This window comes from Harmonia axyridis, chromosome 3 (genome assembly GCF_914767665.1).
Source record: "Harmonia axyridis chromosome 3, icHarAxyr1.1, whole genome shotgun sequence".
In the NCBI taxonomy this organism is placed as follows: Eukaryota; Metazoa; Arthropoda; class Insecta; order Coleoptera; family Coccinellidae; genus Harmonia; species Harmonia axyridis.
Genome location: NC_059503.1, coordinates 1749847 through 1771257, shown reverse-complemented (window position 1 = coordinate 1771257; position 21411 = coordinate 1749847). Strand labels below are relative to the sequence as shown.

Genomic DNA, 21411 nt, shown 5'->3' with positions numbered 1-21411 from the left:
TTCCACCATACATGGAAAGCGAATCTACATAAAATATGCCGTCCTGAGAGTATCCTATCTGCTTGAAACTTTTCGGAGCAATATTGAAAAATTGATAGAGCTTTTAGGGCAAATTTAAGGCAGATATAAGGGATGGGTTTGCTGAGGTCACATCAGGCGTATCGGGTAAGGGGGTCGCAGGGGGGTGGCAGGGGGGTTGTAAACAGGGTAAAGCGAGCTGAGAATGCGAAAGCCCAGGCCACATGAGGATAGAAGTTTCGGTTACAATCGCTGAACACTGATAGAGACCTTTTAGTGGCCGAGCAAGTCTCTCTCTTGGAATTATTCATGCTCTGACAAATTACCTCGTCCGCTGCGATTTTTCCGTGAAATATCGACGGGTCACGTGACTGTCGATATCGCAGACTCTGGAGATTTGGCGGAGGAAGTGGTTTTGGAAGAATGAGAAGGGGTGGAATACTGGAATGCGAGTGTTTGTAGGTTAATTTGAATTTTTCGATAACATAACTTATTTGTCATCGGAAATAATACTTTGCGAAACGTTGGTGTTCCGAAATATAAATTATGGCAAGTTCAAAATTAAAAAAAAAAATTTTTCTCGAAAATTTGTTGCTAAGCGCGTAAAATTGGTCGAAAAGTCGAAAAACTAGGTATAGGTAGTTATACTGGAACTAAAGGGTGTTTTTTTAAAAACTATAGAACTTTAAATTGCAATAAAACAACCATGGATTATTCGATTGACATGAATTTTATTTATCCGCAAGATAATCTTGTGGCATTACATTTTAAAAAAGATCTGGCATATGACCGTCACGGCTGGCTCGGATGTAGTCCAATCTGGACGTCCAATTTTCGATGACTTTTTCCAACATTTGTGGCCGTATATCGGCAATAACACGGCGAATGTTGTCGTCCAAATGGTCAAGGGTTTGTGGCTTATCCGCATAGACCAATGACTTTTCATAGCCCCACAGAAAGTAGTCTAGCGGTGTTAAATCACAAGATCTTGGAGGTCAAAACGTGAAATTAGGCGGTCATCAAACGTGTCTTTCAATAAATCGATTGTGGCACGAGCTGTGTGACATGTTGCGCCGTTTTGTTGGAACCACAGCTCCTGGACATCATGGTTGTTCAATTCAGGAATGAAAAAGTTAGTAATCATGGCTCTATATCGATCACCATTGACTGTAACGTTCTGGCCATCATCGTTTTTGAAGAAGTACGGACCAATGATTCCACCAGCCCATAAAGCACACCAAACAGTCAGTTTTTCTGGATGTAACGGTGTTTCGACATACACTAGAGCTTCACTCCAAATGCGGCAGTTTTGTTTGTTGACGTAGCCATTCAACCAGAAGTGCGCTTCATCGCTAAACAAAATGAAATGGACGTAGTGCGCGATACGTAACCCGCACGAAAATATTTTCGAAATAAAATTGCAGTATTTGCAAGCGTTGTTCAGGCGTGAGTTTATTCATGATGAATTGCCAAACCAAACTGAGAATAAATCATTTAACAGCTGTTAAATCGGTCGCCATCTTGAACAGTAATGCCAACTCAAAGTTATATACCTCGAAAGAAAACACACGTTAGTATGTGGTAAGTAATTTGTGAAAAAGGTGGCCAGGTATTCAAATTACCTGGAATTTTCAACTTCTCTAATTTTGAGCATGCTCCTTCTGCTTCCCTCTGAATGAGCTAGTTGGTCACCCTTTTGTTACATATCGTCAAATTATGGGATTGAATGTATAATCATCATTTTTGCAAGTTCAACTATCAAAGTTCAATTTAATACCTAAATAAGATGATACTCACTATAATCTATTTCAACTCGAAATTCTGGCTCCACTTGAGTTGAAAATGGGAATTTTCGAATATGTTATAAGATGGTCAAATAATCCTAGAATTTGCGGTATTTTTCAGAATAATAGAATATCATGACTATATGTATTTGCGTATTGGTTCTATATTGTCCATACAAAAAAAAATCAAATCAACCGAAACCCTGAATAAGATAACTGCTTGCTATTCATAGATTGGGACCTTCATCTTGTTTTCCAGCGCTGAAATATAAGCATATCCGGTTACTGCGGCGAATACATAAATTACACTGAAATACGTATAAATCCAAAATGTGATTTGTCCATTCAATAGGGGTTGTGATGGAGTGCATTGTAAATGAAGCATAGCACAAGGTCGACACGTGCTGTGTAGTTAACCGCACTCGATTTTGTTTTCATATCTAGAATGGTCCTTCCTTTGGTTTTATTCCCCACCATTAACATTTATGTAGTTATGAAATTTCTTTTCATGAAGTTCATGTTGAAACTTATGATCATACCTGCTTGTGAAATTTTTCACCTTCTTTGATTATTAAGAATATCTTAATCAGTAAACCACAATTTTTCCACTTTAATCAGCCCTAATTCTTAGGGGAATGTTCTGGACGAAGACCATGCAAATTCAATCTAATTTGAGGTTTATTCATTTCTTCGAACAATTCAGTTAAACGTACGAATATTATTAGCTTCATTCTTTTTTGTTCTGTATCATTCCTGAGGTTATTGTATTGAAAAAAAGTCCAATTAGTACGATAACTCATAAGTGGATATCATGTACCTACTCATATTATATCAGCACTTTCTGCGATTCCTTTGGTTTAAATTGTTCAAAGATAAAAGTTTCATGATACTTTTCCAGTAGTTTGTAAGACATACTGATTGAATCTGTGAAAAAGTTTGGGACAAGAAATGAAGAGTGCAAAATATCTACTCGCATTTATTATTATCATCAAAATTGATACCTCTTTGGTGAGTTGTGCATGTGAGTCAATAGTATCTATTCCATTACATTTTAGAAGAGTGTCTTGATTTGTTTGTTGTAGAGTCGAGTTAAAGTTGCTGTTTACTATGAGACCATGTGTCCTCATAGTATTAATTTCGTAAGGAATAAATTCCATCCCTATTACAAGGTATTGAAGGATTACATCCAGGTAGAATGGATTCCTTATGGTAGATCTAATGTGAGTAAATATTTGAGGAAATATAAACCTCACATTTTTGGATACTTACAGAGCTGTTATAGCTCCTTTTATTTCTGAACCATTGCATCTCTTCTGGTCTTTTCCATAAGGTTAGCAACCACGTAAGCCACTTTTATTTGAATAATTTTTGCAGCATACTCGTGTAAATGGAAAATGGCAGATTCAATGTAAAAATGGCAAAGATGAGTGCAAATCCAACAAATTCCAAGTTTGTGCTCTGGAGGAAGGCAGAAGTCAGGACAAAAATGTAGATTTCATTACTTGTGTTTTGTCCTTGGGTTACCCAGGACATACGAGAGGAATTGAAGATGTGAGTGTCCAAATCAAATACAAATGGAAGACCCTGCACTTGTCTGTAGGCAAGCGTCTTCAAACAAGGTAGACGAGCAGACTATTGGCCTTCCGTTTGGGTCTTCTCTAGTTATTATTATTCATTTAACTTATTTTTTGGAATTGTTCTAGTGTGCCGATAGGAACTCTTTCGACTGGGCAGCAATAATGGAATGCTTCGAAAATGGCAGAGGAGACGAGCTAATGGCCAAAATGGGACAAAAAACACGTCGATTGGCACCTCGCTTGAAACAAGTTCCAACTATAGTGTACAACGATACCTTCGATGGTCGGTTATGTGATTTGGCTCTGAATGACTTCGTTAAGACTACTTGTTCCATGATAATCGGTCAAAAACCTAGCATATGTTGAAGATTAACTATATAAAATATCTTCTTATTGAAGAAAAATAAACGTGTCAAATTTTTTATCTTTAGTTACTTATACAGAATAGAAAAATTTAAAGCGCTGTGTGAATAGAATAGAGCAAGAGAAAATGGACAATGCACAGTGTAGCTAAGGCAACATAGTAGCTCCTCTCCACCATCGTCTGAAATTGTTCTGTTTCATCCTTTACCAATGTGTAAAAAAAATTATAACCAGTGTTTAAGACATGCTTCGCCATAACCAACGTATTGTTATTAATGTTCCTTATATCCAAAGGCTGTTCCAAAAGAGGTTTCATTTTTAATAGCACTTTGTAGGGGCAGCTGTCACTTTTGAAGCTGAGAATATTGCTGTTGCAGCACGTAGTGTTGACAATCCAGGTTTGTTGATTCTTCATCGATCTGATATGATTAATGATTTTTTATGGACAGAGTTGAAAGTTATTGATGTGGACGACTTTTATTTTCAACCAAACTGTACTACCTGCCTTACAAACAACCAAAAATTTTGCAAGAAAAGTTTCCTGGGTAGTGTTATTTCTGGAAGAGGGGGATCGCAATTGGCCACCGATATCGTGTGATTTAACACCTTTAGACTCTTTTCAATGCCAATGCTATTCAATCGATTTAAGGATCTTGAGGATGGAAATCGTGAAGTTATATAGGGTGTTTTTTTTAGAGGTATATAACTTTAAGTTGGCATTACTGTTCAAGATGGCGACCGATTTAACAGCTGTCAATTGATTTATTTTCAGTTTGGTTTGGCAATTCATCATGAATAGACTCACGCCTGAAAAACGCTTGCAAATAGTGCAATTTTATTTCGAAAATAATGGTTCTGTGCGGAATAAGTATCGCGCACTACGTCCATTTTATTTTGTTTAGCGATGAAGCGCACTTATGGTTGAATGGCTACGTCAACAAACAAATCTGCCGCATTTGGAGTGAAGCTAATCCTCAAGTGTATGTCGAAACACCGTTACATCCAGAAAAACTGACTATTTGGTGCGCTTTATGGGCTGGTGGAATCATTGGTCCGAATTTCTTCAAAAACGATGATGGCCAGAACGTTACAGTCAATAGTGATCGGTATAGAGCCATGATTACTAACTGTTTCATTCTTGAATTGAACAACTATGATGTCTAGGAGCTGTGGTTCCAACAAAACGGCGCAACATGTCACACAGCTCGTGCCACGATCGATTTATTGAAAGACACGTTTGGTGACCGCCTATTTTCACGTTTTGGACCTGTGAATTGGCCTCCAAGATCTTGTGATTTGAAACCGCTAGACTGCTTTCTGTGGGACTATGTAAAGTCATTGGTCTATGCGGATCAGCCACAAACCCTTGACCATTTGGAAGACAACATTCGCCGTGTTATTGCCGATATACGGCCACAAATGTTGGAAAAAGTCATCGAAAATTGGACGTCCAGATTGGACTACATCCGAGCCAGCCGTGGCGGTCATATGCCAGAAATCATATTTAGGATGTAATGCCACAAGATTATCTTGCGGATAAATGAAATTCATGATGGCAATCGAGTAATCCATTGTTGTTTTATTGCAATTTAAAGTTCTATAGCTCTAAAAAAAACATCCGCTATTATTAGTCTTTGGGATTACCATGACCATTATACTCTACTAAAGCAAATAGTGTCACTTTGAGACCATAAGTGTCACCTATGTGATTGCAAGATTCCCCAAAATCAATGTGAACTTTCAGAAAATCCCCTCCAACAACATATTAACGTTTCCTCTTTCCGAAAAATCTGACTTATCGCTCCCCAAAGAGGAGGAGTCAGGACGAGGAAAAATTTCTCCAGTGCCCGATTTTCTCCGGCGGGGTAGGGAGCAAGACGAATGTGTCGACGTAGAAGGCCCGGAAGATAAATGCGTATATGTATTGTTTCCGGCGGCAGTGAAAGAAACCCTCTTAATTTCCCGCGTTACTTAGCTAACGACTCCACATACTAAAAGAGAATCCAGCCGACAATGGGGGCTCGTCGCCGTCAAAATTAGCTGTAAATGAATTCTTTGCAGGCTCGTTTATCAAACGAGCCCTTTATTCTCTTTTATTCGCTACACTTTACATTACATTAGGTACGTTTCAGTTGCTTCTCCCAGCCTGCTTGCATGCTTCCGCGGAGGCCCCAAGTGATTGAATATACTCTCCATTAAGTTCGGATTGAGACAATGCCGGCTACATTCGCCCCTCTTTTATGTGCAGGAAAGCGACGCGTCGGTTTTTCTTTCCGGGTAAACAACGGTTTCCATCCGCCACTTCGATCTTACATATCTGCCGGATTTTATATTCCTTTTCGGTTATTCACTTTTTGAGCGCTGCTTGCTCTCTCATTTCGCTACAATGTCAGAATTTTGAGGAGTAGGGACAAAAATTATGTGCGGTGTTGTCAGAAGATCGAATGATCAGTAGACGTAAGGAATATTACAATAGTTCCAACTTTCATCGAAAGGTTTCACTGTACGAGTCTTTTTAAACATTTTCACATAATACGAGTTTTGCCTCATTCGTAATGATTTTTTGTGGGATTTTTTCACGAATATTTCAGAATACATCAGTGCTTTGTAGGGATACCAATTCATCAATATTTTGCGAAGAACAAAGAGTTTCCAAAATTATAATTTTTTTTCCATTCGCAAATTGAAAATTTTGAAATACTCAATGTAGATTTTTTTCATAGGAATTATGTAAAACATCCCATAAAAATGATTTGTAAGAAGAAATATTACTCATTTCTTTTTGAACTGTGCAGTCACTTGCTGTTATTCCCTTTTAAAAGATAAGGTTTGACTTTCTCCTAAAATTCTATTCTGTTTGAATCGCGAAGAGGGTACAAGTGGCAGTTTGGAAGGTGTAGGTGCTGAATCATCCGAAATCAGTAGCAATAAAGCAAAATAATACCTGACAATGAATAAAAGAAAAATTCAATATTGGAAATTATCAAAAGATTGAAATTGAAATTATATATCTATATATATTCATACGGTTTTATGAATTTGGAACTGATTTATTATTAGAAACAAATTTTTTTCATTTGCTTTGATGTTATGTCCCCCATAATAATAAATAAAGAAGAACTATAAAAGGACAATATATTCTAAAGGTCCACATTGACTTCAGGGGAAATGTTCCACCCAGTTACATAAGTGACACTTATGGAATTTCAGTTGAAATTAGAGAGAATAAGATAAATTAGAGAATATAGAGATATTTTTTCTATATTGAAATCCTAGGATGAATGGTTCTTACCATAGAGTAATAAACATAGATAGAGGGAGTATACGCAATTTTTACATGTCCCCAACATGGTTAGATTACGTTGTCGGATTGTGATATATTTTCAAATTCCACAATTTCACTATATCATTATGAACGTATATTATATAGAATAAAATATATTTATTTGAGTGACTCCCGATTAAACATGCAAATTCGAATATTTGAAATCCGATATTTTTCCTAACAGTCGAATTTATAATATGCAGAATATTTATTATTTTCTGTATCTACCTGGTGAAATCCAAGGTTTGGCAACTTTTGCTCTCCTAATGTCATCGGTTGTTTCACATCGTTTGGCGCGCTTGAAGTTTGTTTTCTGAATTTCTGAAATATTTAGGTCTTTATTTCAATATATTTTGATGATATGAAACGTTGATTCACTATGGGACATAAGAAGTGCTTTCTTTGTGGAGAAACTCTCGAATTGAGTGAAATATCGTATCACTGATATGTTTTCATTACCGCGCGCAAATTTGATACTTCATGTTGTGGACAAAATTTGCTCACTGGAAATGACATATGCTTTCTCTATCTATGTTTATTTCTCTGAGGTACTTACGATATTCAACTTCAATTCTAGACAAAGCATTAAATAAAATTCTTATGTTGTCATTTTTTGGCAGATTTAAACGCAAAAATGCAAAATGGTCTTTATTGATTTTATTTATGAATTATTTCATATTTCAATCAATTTTCGAAAATATATCTACCCCGAAGGAACCATAACTATGATCAGAAACAGATCCAGACTTTTCAGTCAAAAAAATCAAAACTATTTCAACAAAACGCCTGTAAATAGTTGAGCCTCCCTCTATTCTCTACATCCCTATTTCCCCCTCATGCTACCCAAAGCCACAAAACCCGAAAAATTCTGTTTGAACTTCCCGTTTCAATCAAGTTAACTGTCTCGTTTTCGGAGCTATGAAATATCGCAATAAAAAACCCATAAAGGGGAGTTTCCACGTCGGGGAAACAGTGACGGTTCATTGGTTCCGTCCGAGCCCTAATTTGCCCGAAATTGGCGATCGTATCTTCCTGTCAACGCGCATTATGATAAGAGCTGCATCGATGCGAGCGCCGGAACGGTTTCGGTGCTTCTGGACATCATCAATCTATTTGTGACGTCGCCCGATAGTCGTCGCAGATGGGGCGACGACGGTGAGGTGATAAAAAATTCATGATTGCTTGGGAAATTGTTGGTTTTTCTGAGGAAGTAAGCGATCAGTTTGGCGGAAATTCCTAGAGGATAATGTGAGAAGGTTGGTGTAAATTTACTAGAAATAAGTTTCTTACTTAATACAATTCAATGGTTTATATGTAACGGGTGTTTTTTTTCGAGGTATATAAATTTAAGTTGGTATTACTGTTCAAGATGGCGACCGATTTAACAGCTGTTAAGTGATTTATTCTCAGTTTGGTTTGGCAATTCATCATAAATAGATTCACGCCTAAACAACTATTGCAAATAGTGCAATTTTACTGCGAATTCGCAGTACGTATCGCGCACTACGTCCATTAGCGATGAAGCGCACTTCTGGTTGAATGGTCAACAAACAAAACTGCTGCATTTGGAGTGGAGCTTATCCTCAAGTGTATGTCGAAACACTGTTACATCCAAAAAAACTAACTGTTTGGTGAGCTTTATGGGCTGGTGGAACCATTGGTCCGTACTTCTTCAAAAACGATGATGGCCAGAACGTTACAGTCAGTGATGATCGGTATAGAGCCATGATTACTAATTTTTTCATTCCTGAATTGAACAACCATGATGTCCAGGAGCTGTGGCTCTAACAAGACGGCGCAACATGTCACACAGCTCGTGCAACAATCGATTTATTGAAAGACACGTTTGGTGACCGCCTAATTTCACGTTTTGGACCTGTGAATTGGCCTCCATGATCTTGTGATTTAACACCGCTAGACTACTTTCTGTGGGCATATGTTAAGTCATTGGTCTATGCGGATAAGCCACAAACCCTTGACCATTTGGAAGACAACATTCGGCGTGTTATTGCCGATATACGGCCACAAATGTTGGAAAAAGTCATTGAAAATTGGACGTCCAGATTGGACTACATCCGAGCCAGCTGTGGCGGTCATATGCCAGAAATCATATTTAAAATGTAATGCCACAAGATTATCTTGCGGATGAATAAAATTCATGTCAATCGAATAATCCATCGTTGTTTTATTGCAATTTAAAGTTCTATAGCTCTGAAAAAAACCCTTTATAAGATGCCTCATGTGTCTTAGAGCCTGGATGGAAACAAAGCCTGCCACAAGATTATCTTGGGGATGAATAATATTCATGTCAATCGAATAATCCATCGTTGCTTTATTGCAATTTTAAGTTCTATAGCTCTAAAAAAACACCCTTTATAAGATGCCTCATGTGTCTTAGAGCCTGGATGGAAACAAAGCCTGGAGGTGTCTTAATATTAAAAATCTTCATTTTTCATTATTTTTCATTTTGTTATGATTCATAGTTATTTATTTCATATTTCTATTTCGAAAAATTTGATATTTTCGGATCTTATACAATACGTATAATAAATAAAAGTGTTTTTTACAAGGTTCCTTCTCATTTCATCATTTTTTTATTTTGTGATACTACACAATAAAACTGCTAAAAATCGAGTAGCTTGATATGTTTCAAGTACTTGATAAATAAATACTTGACTTGAAATTGAAAAACTACTACTTGACTTGAGATCAAGTCAAGCTCAAGCCGAGTAGCTTGAAAATCAAGTCAAGCCGTGAATCCCTAATCATAAGATGTTCTGAAAGATAATGAAATTTTCTTCCAGATTATATAACATCCTGGAGGGAATCGTCATCAGGATAATATCAAGCCACATACCAGAAACTCTGGAATCTCGGAAAGAATCCACCCTATAGTCCTGATGCAACCAAGTGATTACCAATAGTTGAAAATTGTTCGAGTTTTCTGCCAATAGGAAAAGGGCTTCTGAGACATATATGACTGAATTTGATGATTGTAATACTTTTTATGGAGCATTAAAATAAAGCAGACAATACGATATTTCTTTTTCCCAACCTAATATTCTACCTAAACCAAAAATTGAAAGTTCCTTGGGGGCAGGTTATCGGAATATATTTCAAGGAGAATGAAACAATAAAAAATCTCGACAAAACTTATTAATATTCACATGAATTTATATTTGAAATGATGTGGTTCTGAAGGAGTCCAATATTTGATAATTTTTTCATTATATGGGATTTTTCAAGGTTCGACATTTGTTAATGAAGAGTTGATACTTTTTGGGTTCACAGAATAGAAAAAATCTCCATATAAAAAAACTCATAACGTCTCAAGGTCTCTCTATATCCATTACCAAGAATCCCCACAAAGCCTCTATGGCAAAACCATATAACTTTTGTTTAAATACGAAAAACTACATAATTGAAAATACGGACCAAGCATGCGATACGTAATTATAACTTAGTTTTTCCACTCTTTCAAAGCCAGGTAAGACCAGAAGGAAATTAGTGGCTTTCCATTAAGGAGCAGAATGTAAATTACCCACCAGTCCCCGTTTTTACCTAATTCTCCAAGCCAGTTCTTCGTGAATTAAAATTTTTCGTTCTCCGTGGAACGTATCAATTATAATGACATTAGGTTTAATGCGATAAGTATATTTTCGTTTTTGATTGGTGCGTACGGGACGGATTGAACGGTGTCCTCAAGTCCCGAAAATGACAGGGTGTATGTACAGTAGCTTATACGTATGTCGTTCAAGTGTGTAATTTCGTAAAACTCCTGAAAGCTCACGAAAATTAGTCGCTGCTTAATCGCTTTCGCTTTAATGGTCCTCTTATTGTGGATTGCTCCAAGCCTGCAAGCCAAACTGTGCTATTATTTGTGTATCTCCAGGTCGTAATATAACATTTCTTGAAGATACATAGTTGCTTTAGAGTTTTCTTTGGTGGATTCCACGCATTTACTAGAACTCAATTATTATCTTGTTTCGGAAGCTATGATCCTTGTTAAATAATCATCTTTGAGGAAATTAATCTTGTCAAGAAGTTTTGGAAAGGAAACTTTGCCATAAGAAGGCTATCACTCATCCTATGCTTATAGGTGGATGAAGTTGGTAAGAGGAAAAAAATACTGGGTTATCCATATTTTGGTCCGGTAGTTTATCTACTACCTACTGAATGAGTAAAAGTTGTGAAAATTTACAAAAAAATTACTCACTAAATATTAGTAACTGGTTTTTTTTTCTCTAGGTATATAACTTTAAGTTGGCATTACTGTTCAAGATGGTGACCGATTTAACAGCTGTCAAGTGATTTATTCTCAGTTCGGTTTGGCAATTCATCATGGATAGACTCACGCCTGAACAACGCTTGCAAATAGTGCAATTTTATTTCGAAAATAATGGTTCTGTGCGGAATACGTATCGCGCACTACTTCCATTTTACATATTTTATTTAGCGATGTAGCGCTCTACTGGTTGAATGGCTACGTCAACAAACAAAACTGCCGCATTTGGAGTGAAGCTAGTCCTCAAGTGTATGTCGAAACATCGTTACATCCAGAAAAACTGACAGTTTGATGCGCTTTATGGGCTGGTGGAATCATTGGTCCGTACTTCTTCAAAAACGATGATGACCAGTACGTTACAGTCAATGGTGATCGGTATAGAACCATGATTACCAACTTTTTCATTCCTGAATTGAACAACCATGATGTCCTGGAGCTGTGGTTCCAACAAGACGGCGCAACATGTCACACAGCTCGTGCCACAATCGATTTATTGAAAGACATATTTGGTGACCGCCTAATTTCACGTTTTGGACCTGTGAATTGGCCTCCAAGATCTTGTGATTTAACACCGCTAGACTACTTTCTGTAGGGCTATGTAAAGTCATTGGTCTATGTGGATAAGCCACAAACCCTTGACCATTTCGAAGACAACATTCGCCGTGTTATTGAAGATATGCGGCCACAAATGTTGGAAAAAGTCATCGAAAATTGGACGTTCAGATTGGACTATATCCGAGCCAGCCATGGCGGTCATATGCCAGAAATCATATTTATAATGTAATGCCACAAGATTATCTCTCGGATAAATAAAATTCATATCAATCGAATAATCCATCGTTGTTTTATTGTAATTTAAAGTTCTTTAGCTTTTAAAAAAACACCCTTTAGGTGGATGAAGTTGGTGAGAGGAAATAAATACTTGGTTACCCATGTTGTGGTCAGGTGATTCATCTACTACCTATTGAATGTGTAAAAATTGTGAAAATTTACTACAAAAATAACTCACTAAACATTAGTACATTATTCCGGAAATTATTGGTTATACTCTGGAATTTTGGAAAATATTTCGATAATTTTCTCGAGGCTGTCTCCTCTTCTAGACTCAAGATATGGACTTGAAACCTCATTATGTTTCAGATCATAACTTGATCTTCGAAAAACGTTATTTGAGGGGTCTGTGATGAATATTTCAGGAGATATAAGCAGTGGCGTAACTAGAGTTGACTCATGGGTGGGTTTACCCCACTTAGAAAAATCAAAACAGTCGTCCTGTATAAACCCGCAAATTCACAATATCAGCGGAGCAGTATATTTGGGACCACCCTCTATATATCCCATGAATCAAAGAGAGATTCCTCTGGGATTAACTGTAGCAAGAGTCGCCATTTTGAACCTGATTTACGGAGCACTTAATACACTAAGCTAAATATTATAAAATAGAGCATAATTCACGAGCACGTCTTCGCGCAAACAAAGAGTTTCATTATTTACAATACAAATGCTGAACATAACAAGCGGGAGATGTCTTGCTCACCAGAGTGTAAAATGTCTGTATTTAACTGTGCCTGAGTACCCATTGTCTTGGGATATTCTCAACTTGCTACTTCATGATCTTGGGAATTCTGTTGCTTGCTGAATTAGCATCTAAACGGTAATTACGACGCGTAATGCGCGTTAATAAATGCGGTTTAAGAACCGTCTTTCTCGGCCGTCTCTCCAACGGGGGGGTTTGTCGTCTTTTTGGGGGACAACGACCTTGCTTGACCTTGACCTGGAGGCAACAAATTCGAAAAATTTTGAATTTTGCTCATAAAATCCAATAACTCATACATCAACACAATTAATTGCATTTTCTATGGTTGTGATTCAACTGCGGTTATGAAATTTTGCATAAATCTTTGATGAATAACTGTAGTTATATGTGCAAAGTTTTAAACCAATCGCATAAATATTTGCAGATATTTGGGCCATTTTGTGTCAAAATCGAGTTATTGCATTTTCTATGGTTGTGGTTCCTCTAAAATCATAAAACTTGTCATTTGGAAAGAAGTACTTTTCCAAATTTGTGCGAAAAAAGCCATGAATGAAAGCGAGATATATGTCGAAAGATTTTGTGGATTTTGAAGCAAGAGTTCAATTTTTCGATATAAACATGCTGGCCTTATGAATACCTCAACCTTATTATCGTCGTGAGTACTCTGAAAAAAAAACTGACAGTTCTGATCGACAGGTGTGGACACCTTTAAGAAATGATTTTTTCGTTTGAGGCCTTTTTCGGCTGGAAATTCTAAAATTCGTTTGAGATTGCTAACCTATATAATACTGGAATATGTTAAAAGTTTCTTACTTTGTCATTTTATTCCTTTCCGTATTCTTTTTTCAAAAAGGAGGAGACATGTTGAGTTTCGATGACGTATTTTCTTTCTTCCCATACTCTCTCAAAAATAAAATCCCAACAGAAAATGATCAGTCACAATTCAAGACTTTTGCTCCAATATAATACAAATATCCATCAGCTCTTACTTCTGAAAATAATAAATAGTTATAATTTTTTTTTTCGAAACTCAATCATCAAAATTCATGAAGAAATACCTACTTGCTATTCGCCGAAAAAACTTTAATATTTGCCAAGAAATGGGCCACAATGAATTCTGTGCTTTCAATAGGATGCGCACAGATATGAAATCTGACAACATTCGGAGATGAATTCTATTGCAATTACTCGCTCTGCTCGCCGAAGGGGCTCCGCCCCTTGGACCCCGTCACTATGCCGGTAGATCCTTCACTGGGTATCCCTCTAGAAAATAAAAGATTTTTTTCGGAAACCTTGTATCGTTAGCTGATTTTAGACGATTCACTCGGTATCCTATGCTGATTCTAGGGTAGAATTCTATATGACTTTTTTCCTAGAACATACCATTTCGCCCTTGCTCACATGAAAATATTTGATGCAAATAACTTTCCATGACGACAAATCAAGGGCGGTCCTAGCCTTAAGTTTGAGGGGGTTCGCCGTTAAGGGTTTCGAGTTTTTCTATGGTACCAAATCCCAGATTACACCGATATCGAGCTTAACCTCTCAAAAATATTTATATTTAGATATTTATATGAATATTTATACAGGGTGTTCCAAGTTCGAAGGCCTATTAGACGTTTCTGGAGAACGGGGCCGATTTGAAATCTGAAAATTCAGAATATGACATTGTTCATGATGCCCTATTCAGCTAAAATATTTTAGAAGTTCTGGCACTTCCGGTTATACAAGAATTAAAAAAAAATTCTTCGAAAAAAATATTTGTTTTCATTTTATGTTTCAGATATTATCAAGATTTCCATTCTCAAATACTCTTTGCTAAAATTATTGCGTTAGTTCTCATAGTTTTCAAAATATTAAGAAAAAAACGTAAAAAAGAGAGAATTTCCATAGTCACTATCACGTGAATTATTTTCACTGTGAATATCGTATGCGTGTACTCAATTCATTTTCACAAACTAGAATGATGTTGGAATATCGTGCATATCTTGAATTTGAAAAATATCATCACAGGGTGTTTCAAATATTGTGCTAAAAATTGTGAACAAAATTTGATCATAACTTTCGATTTTCAAAACAGAACCCTATTTTTTTGTGATTTCGTTGAATTCTACGGTAAAAATAAGGGTAGTGTTCAAACATGATTATGCTCTCAAATTCAATAATTCAAGAGTTATTCCAGATTTTATGAATTTATGTTATACGTAGGGTCAATTTCATTCAATCTGTTTCTAGAGTGCGTTTCAAATATTCAATTATTTCAAAGTGACAGGTGTACTCATTATTGAATCTAGTAGATTATAATTTGACGATATGAATCCCCGTTATTCAAATAATGAAATTCTGGATCTATTCCATATCCACGGTGAATGTAACAGAATTGTTTCGAGAACTTGTCGAGCATTCAATCAGAAATATCCACATTTATCACCAATTGACGAGAAGATAATTCGGAAGGATGTTTCAAACTTTCTGTTACTCCCTTTTCATCACCACGCTGATTTTTTCCTGAATTCATAAAATGTATTCTACCGCTTTTTCATATCAATAGAATTGGCACACAGGAGTCCTGCATGATTTTATTTCATTTGGTAGGTAGAGGTTTTTTTCTTCTAGGTAGGTACTCCATCCAGTATAATGGATATTCATGAAGTATGCAACATCCTTTCAAGAAGATGAGGAAATTTCTGATTTAAAATTTGATGAGTTCTACCAATAATTCTAATGCATTCATCGTGAATATGGAATAAGATATTTATAATACAAGTGCAGAACTTATTGTTATTCTTCCAAGAGTTCAAAATGACCGAGTGGTAGAATGAGCCTTCTGTACGAGTTTTAAACATTATGTTCCCGAATTCACTGCCTTTTTATTGAAATTGACGGAAATTTCCATAAATATCTATTAGTGATTTTTGCATTGAAAAATGTTGGTTGGTAGAACAGTTTTCTGTATCACAAATTTGACAAATAATAGATAAATCCGTTCCAGTCTATTTTGTTCCACAAAATGTGCCGGAAAGAACTGATTTGCCACATAATTAGAGAAAAGTATATCCAGAATTTTGTCATTTGAATATCGGAAATACAATTCGTGAAATCAAATTAGTGAAGCTTTGATAATGAAAATACCTGTCACATGTAAAGTAATTAGATATTTAAATTTCTATGGTCATAGAGTATTATTGCTAGTCTGTCTGGAAACAGATCGAATAAAATTGACCCTACGTATAACATAAATTCATAAAATCTCAAATAACTCTTGAATTATTGAATTTGAGAGCATAATCACGTTTGGACACTACCCTTATTTTTTACCGTAGAATCCAGCGAAATCACAAAAAAATAGGGTTCTGATTTGAAAATCGAAAGTTATGATCAAATTTTGTTTACAATTTTTGGCACCCTGTGATGATATTTCTCAAATTCAAGATATGCACGATGTTCCAACATCATTTTAGTTTGAGAAAGTGAATTGACATAGGCATAGGATATTCACAGTAAAAATAATTCAGGTAATTGTGACTAAGGAAATTCTCTCTTTTTTACGGTTTTTCCTTGATATTTTGAAAACTATGAGGACTAACACAATAATTTTAGCAAAGAGTAATTGAGAATGGAAATCTCGATAATATCTGAGACATAAAATGAAAAAAAAAATTTTTTAATTCTTATATAACCGGAAGCGCCTGAACTTCGAAAATATTTTAGCTGAACAATGTCATATTCCGAAATATTAGATTTAGGCCTACAACTTTGCTCCTGCCGTTGGGCAATAGCTGGCTGTAACGGTAAGTGATAGTCGAAATAAATATATCGTAGATGTCATACAATAAGTTTAGTTATTTGTGAACATAACGCCATCGACATGTTAGTCGATTTGTGTCTGCATCATAAAGTTATTCACGATTATCCATGTCAGCTTACGAGTCAAATTCTCGTCATTTGAGGGAGGTTTTAATTTTCTACTGAAATATGAATAAATCTGCGGCTGAGGCTCATCGAATGCTCTCAAATACCTATGGTGAGGCCGCTATTAGTGAAAGAACGTGCCGAGAGTGGTTTCAACGCTTCAAGAATGGTGATTTTGATGTCGAAGACCAGCATCGCGGTGGAAGAGAGAAGGTTTTTGAAGATGCAGAATTGGAGGCAATACTTGATCAAGACTCATTTCAAACGCAACAATAATTGACAGGATCATTAAGCCTACAAGCCATTTCAAAACGCCTGAAAGTCATAGGAATGATTCAGAAACAAGAAAAGTGGGTGCCGTACGAGTTGAAGCCGGGAGGTGTTTGAACGGAGTTTGTTTGTTTGTGAACAGCTGCTTTCGAGGCAAAGACGGAAGGAATTTCTGCATCGGATTGGGACTGGAGACGAAAAACGGGTTCATTACGATAGTCCCAAGCACATAAGATCATGTGGATATCCCGGCCATGCTTCCACGTCGACGGCTAAACCGAATATTCTCGGTTCTAAGGTCATGCTCAGTATTTGGTGGGGCCAGCTCGGTGTAGTGTATTATGAGTTGTTAAAACCGACTGAAACGATCACAGGCGATCGTTATCGAACGCAATCAATGCGTTTGTGTTGAGCATTGAGAGACAAACCGCCGCAATACGACGAGAGAGTAGATGAATGGATTCTATTGCATGACAATGCTCGACTCCATGTTGCGAAAGTCAAGATATACTTGAAAGAGTTGAAATGGGAATTCCTACCCCACCTGACGTATTCTCCAGACGTTGCTTCCTCGGATTATCACTTGTTTCGATCAATAGCACACAGCCTGGCTGACCAGCACTTCCTATCTTATGAAGAATTAAAAACTTGGATCGATTCGTGGATCGCTTCAAAAGATGACCAGTTTTTTCAATTCGTACGCTGCCCGAAAGATGTGAGAAAGTATAGTGACCAGCGATGGGCAATATTTCGAATCATAAATGTATAACCAGTGTTTTACAATAAAGCCTCAAAAAATGTGTACGCTTATGTATTTGTTATATTATAATATATTTATTTACTTATCACGGTTTTAGCCATTCAGGTAGAAATTAAAAAAAAAATAGTAAATCTATTGTTTCATATGAAAAAAAAAGAAGACAATTGGCAAGTATAACACAAAATCTAATTTGGTCTGTGAACCCCTTGAAAACCTTGTAATCACAGCGTCCTCGTCATCATCAATGTCCCTGTATATGTTCAGGAGGACTATACTGAATTCGATGTCAATATCGAAAAAACCAGAATAACACCATATGAACTACCATTTATTCATTTCGAAAATAAACTTGCCGAATTTTCTGCTCGAATAGCTGTGCGAAAATTATGAGTTTCCATACAGTTTTATAATACGTCATAATCTCAAACAATCTATTAATATGAATTTCCACCAAGTAAAAAACCGATCCCATCAAGAAGATCTGGCATACAGGCAACGTTGCAGATTATTTCGCATCTGACCAGCGTTGCCGTTCGTACGATAATTATCGTTTTGTACGATAATTTGCTGATCGGTACTATGTACGATACCGCATGTACGATAATAGCGTTTTGTACGATCATTTCAGTGTACCTATCATTTGAGTTGAAATTTCCATAGATACTAAAAATATAATTAAACTGAGTATGGCCAGATTTAGTAGAAATTTTCTTTTTTAGTATATTTTTCGCATTTTCATGAAGTTTTTAGTAGGAAGAAATCATTTGGTAGATTTTAGTAGTTTTAAAAAATCTAACCGAAACGGTTGGGAAAGTCTAGACTTTAGAATGTTCCGATGAATCAATTCATAGTTCATTGGGGTTCTACGTTCTACGTGGATCTAGAAGAACGAACCTACTTAAACATAATAAAATCATAAAATTTCTTTTCTGGCTGTCGGTTGAAAATAAATACAAAGAATCATGGAATATCCGAAGGGTAGGTGCCTCATTAAAAACAGATGGTGTTCAAACTTCAGTTGAAAATATACCATTATCTCATATTTGGTATTCTATTTAGTGAAAAAAAATTGTTTGTAACAGGTATTTCATTGACATATTTGAGTGGCTGAATATTTCAGATTTGAATATATTCATTTCACACAACAAAATCGTTTTTTTGATGACCCTTATTTCATAGAGAATTTTTACGAAGATATTTCTTCGTATTTCCAATCAATTCAAGTATTTAGATTCATATTATTTTATAATATGTGGATATGGGAGCAAATGTTCAATTGTTGAAAGCACATAACAAAGACCATCAAAAATATACTGCTATTTCAATTGAAAAGGGCGTATCTGCAAAAAAGCACACTAGAGATATTTAATTGAATTAATATGAAAAAGAAATACATGACAATGCATGTTAAATAAATTCATTAATTTTAATTCAGAAAGACTATTGAAGTCAAATATAATTATCAAAATAAATTTGTTACTTGAAATCGTACTTACAAACTTCAACCCTAAGTATATGTATAGGTATCATTAAATAATAGGATCCTTGAATTATTTCCGAAAAATTTTTCATTTTTTTTATTATTATTTTTCATTAGTATTTCAGATTCAATTTCGAAACGTATCTAGTACCTCGAACACCCATATTCAAAGAATTTTGTATTTGGGTATTGTTTATTCGGTTTCCTTTACATCTTTGTCGACGATTGCATGTTTTTTGCAATATTCTAAGTTATTTGGGAAAAGAACTTGTATGAAAATGAGTAATTTAAAAAAAAAAAAAACACAAAAATAACAGAAACAATTTTCACGATGTTATAAGTAAAATTCGATCCATTCTTTCACGATTTCCTTAAAAAATTTCTTGTTTTATTTTCGAATCTGTACGCATCTCTACTATCTATCCTATTCATAAAGTAAAATTTAACCATAAGAGACATTAGAATAAGGTGTATTCTGAATAAAGTGAAAATACCGACAATCTGTGAATAGGAAAATACAGGTTCTCTGATCTTGTCTGATAATTAATTAATTATTCATTAACCGTTTTGTCTAAATAAAAAATATATTACTTAATCGATACATTATACATTGCTTGTTTTTTCATCCTTTTCCACAAATTGTCATATTCTCGCAAAAATTTCCTTTATTTCGAATGTGTACGATAAAAATCAGTGGGATACGATAATATGTACGATAAAATACGATGATTTTAAACACGCGGTACGATATTTTAGGCTTGTCGACCTGGCAACGCTGCATCTGACAGACTTTACGTATTAAACATGATGGCCGCCGCCATATATAAACAATGGATAAAACCATCGATTTTGACGAAAAAAAGGCATTTTTATTTCAGGGAAAGCTTGAAATATGATTAATTAATCATTTCTTACGAGAATCAGTTAATAAAATACAAGAAAACTAGCTATTAATGTGGATAACCTCACCTTCATTAGGCCAATTTCCCAAATAAAAAAAAAACTAGCTGGATTAAGGAATTTATGAAAGGGGATTCGTGATCTAAGATCCAAAATAAGTAAGTCTGCAAAATTTCATCACTTTTGAATCATTATTAAAATTAATTCTATATAGTAAACATTGTTTTTCTTTTCAGAAGATGGATTATTTTCGTTTGGATGAATAATTATACAGGATATTTATTTGTCGAATATCAATTAGAAGTATCTAGAGATGTTGGACCAATTCAAGTCTGAAAATTGAGATTAAAGCTTCAAATTATTAACTAATTTGTAAAGAAATACACAATATTTGATCAACAATTATATAGGGTGTATATATATTTGAAGTAGTAATTAGACATTTTGAAATCTGAAATTCTCATTTCTCTAGAAATGGCAATTCCTTTCTTCTTTGAAAAATTTGGGAAAAATGCATAATCAAAATGTGAGAGTTATTATCAGTCAATAGAAATACTACCTGAAAAAGAAACTGCATTCAATGTTTATTTTCAGTTTTGACAAATATTGAATTTACATAATCATTCGATAAGATCTATGAAAAGACCTACAGTGAAATTTTGTTTTAGGAATATTCAGTATAGCTATAATAAACTAAAAAGGGGAAGAATGAATAGATCTACCTTTCAAAAACCCATGGCTAATGTTGCCTCACAAGCAATCGTAATCATATCAGTAACATCTTTGAGAAATCAGGTTATTAGAAGTCCCTCATTTCCGAGGTTCATCAATACTTTTTTCAGTTGAGCAACAAATTATTCTTCTATTTCATAATTTATTAAGAAATACAAGGAAGGACACCTTTTGAAATCTAAAAATTTGGTTAATAGTAGGTTATTTTCCATAATTTATAATATTGAAAGACCAATTGGACATTCCTGAAGAACTAAGGCGTTTTTAAAGTCTGAAAATTGTATCGATGAATTTTGCATACTTTTCTGTTCCATATTTCTTGAAGGTATATGGACAAAAATGATTTTTGTGGGTTCTGGTGAATGATCAAAGGGATACAGGTAACAATTTCATTAATACCAGTCGAGATGTAGTTATCATAGATAAGAGATGATATAGAAATTTCACTAGATAATTCTGATTCAGTGG

General features: G+C 35.3%; 1 protein-coding gene across 1 annotated transcript; it reads left to right on the top strand.

Moving 5' to 3' along the window:
- Window positions 1-2673: 2673 nt before the first annotated feature.
- LOC123676339 (GILT-like protein 1) lies at window positions 2674-3828 on the top strand. Its single transcript, XM_045612190.1, has 4 exons — window positions 2674-2810; window positions 2885-3022; window positions 3177-3353; window positions 3506-3828. The coding sequence occupies exons 1-4, from the start codon at window positions 2751-2753 to the stop codon at window positions 3743-3745; spliced, it is 615 nt and encodes a 204-aa protein (XP_045468146.1). The 5' UTR covers window positions 2674-2750; the 3' UTR covers window positions 3746-3828.
- Window positions 3829-21411: the final 17583 nt, after the last annotated feature.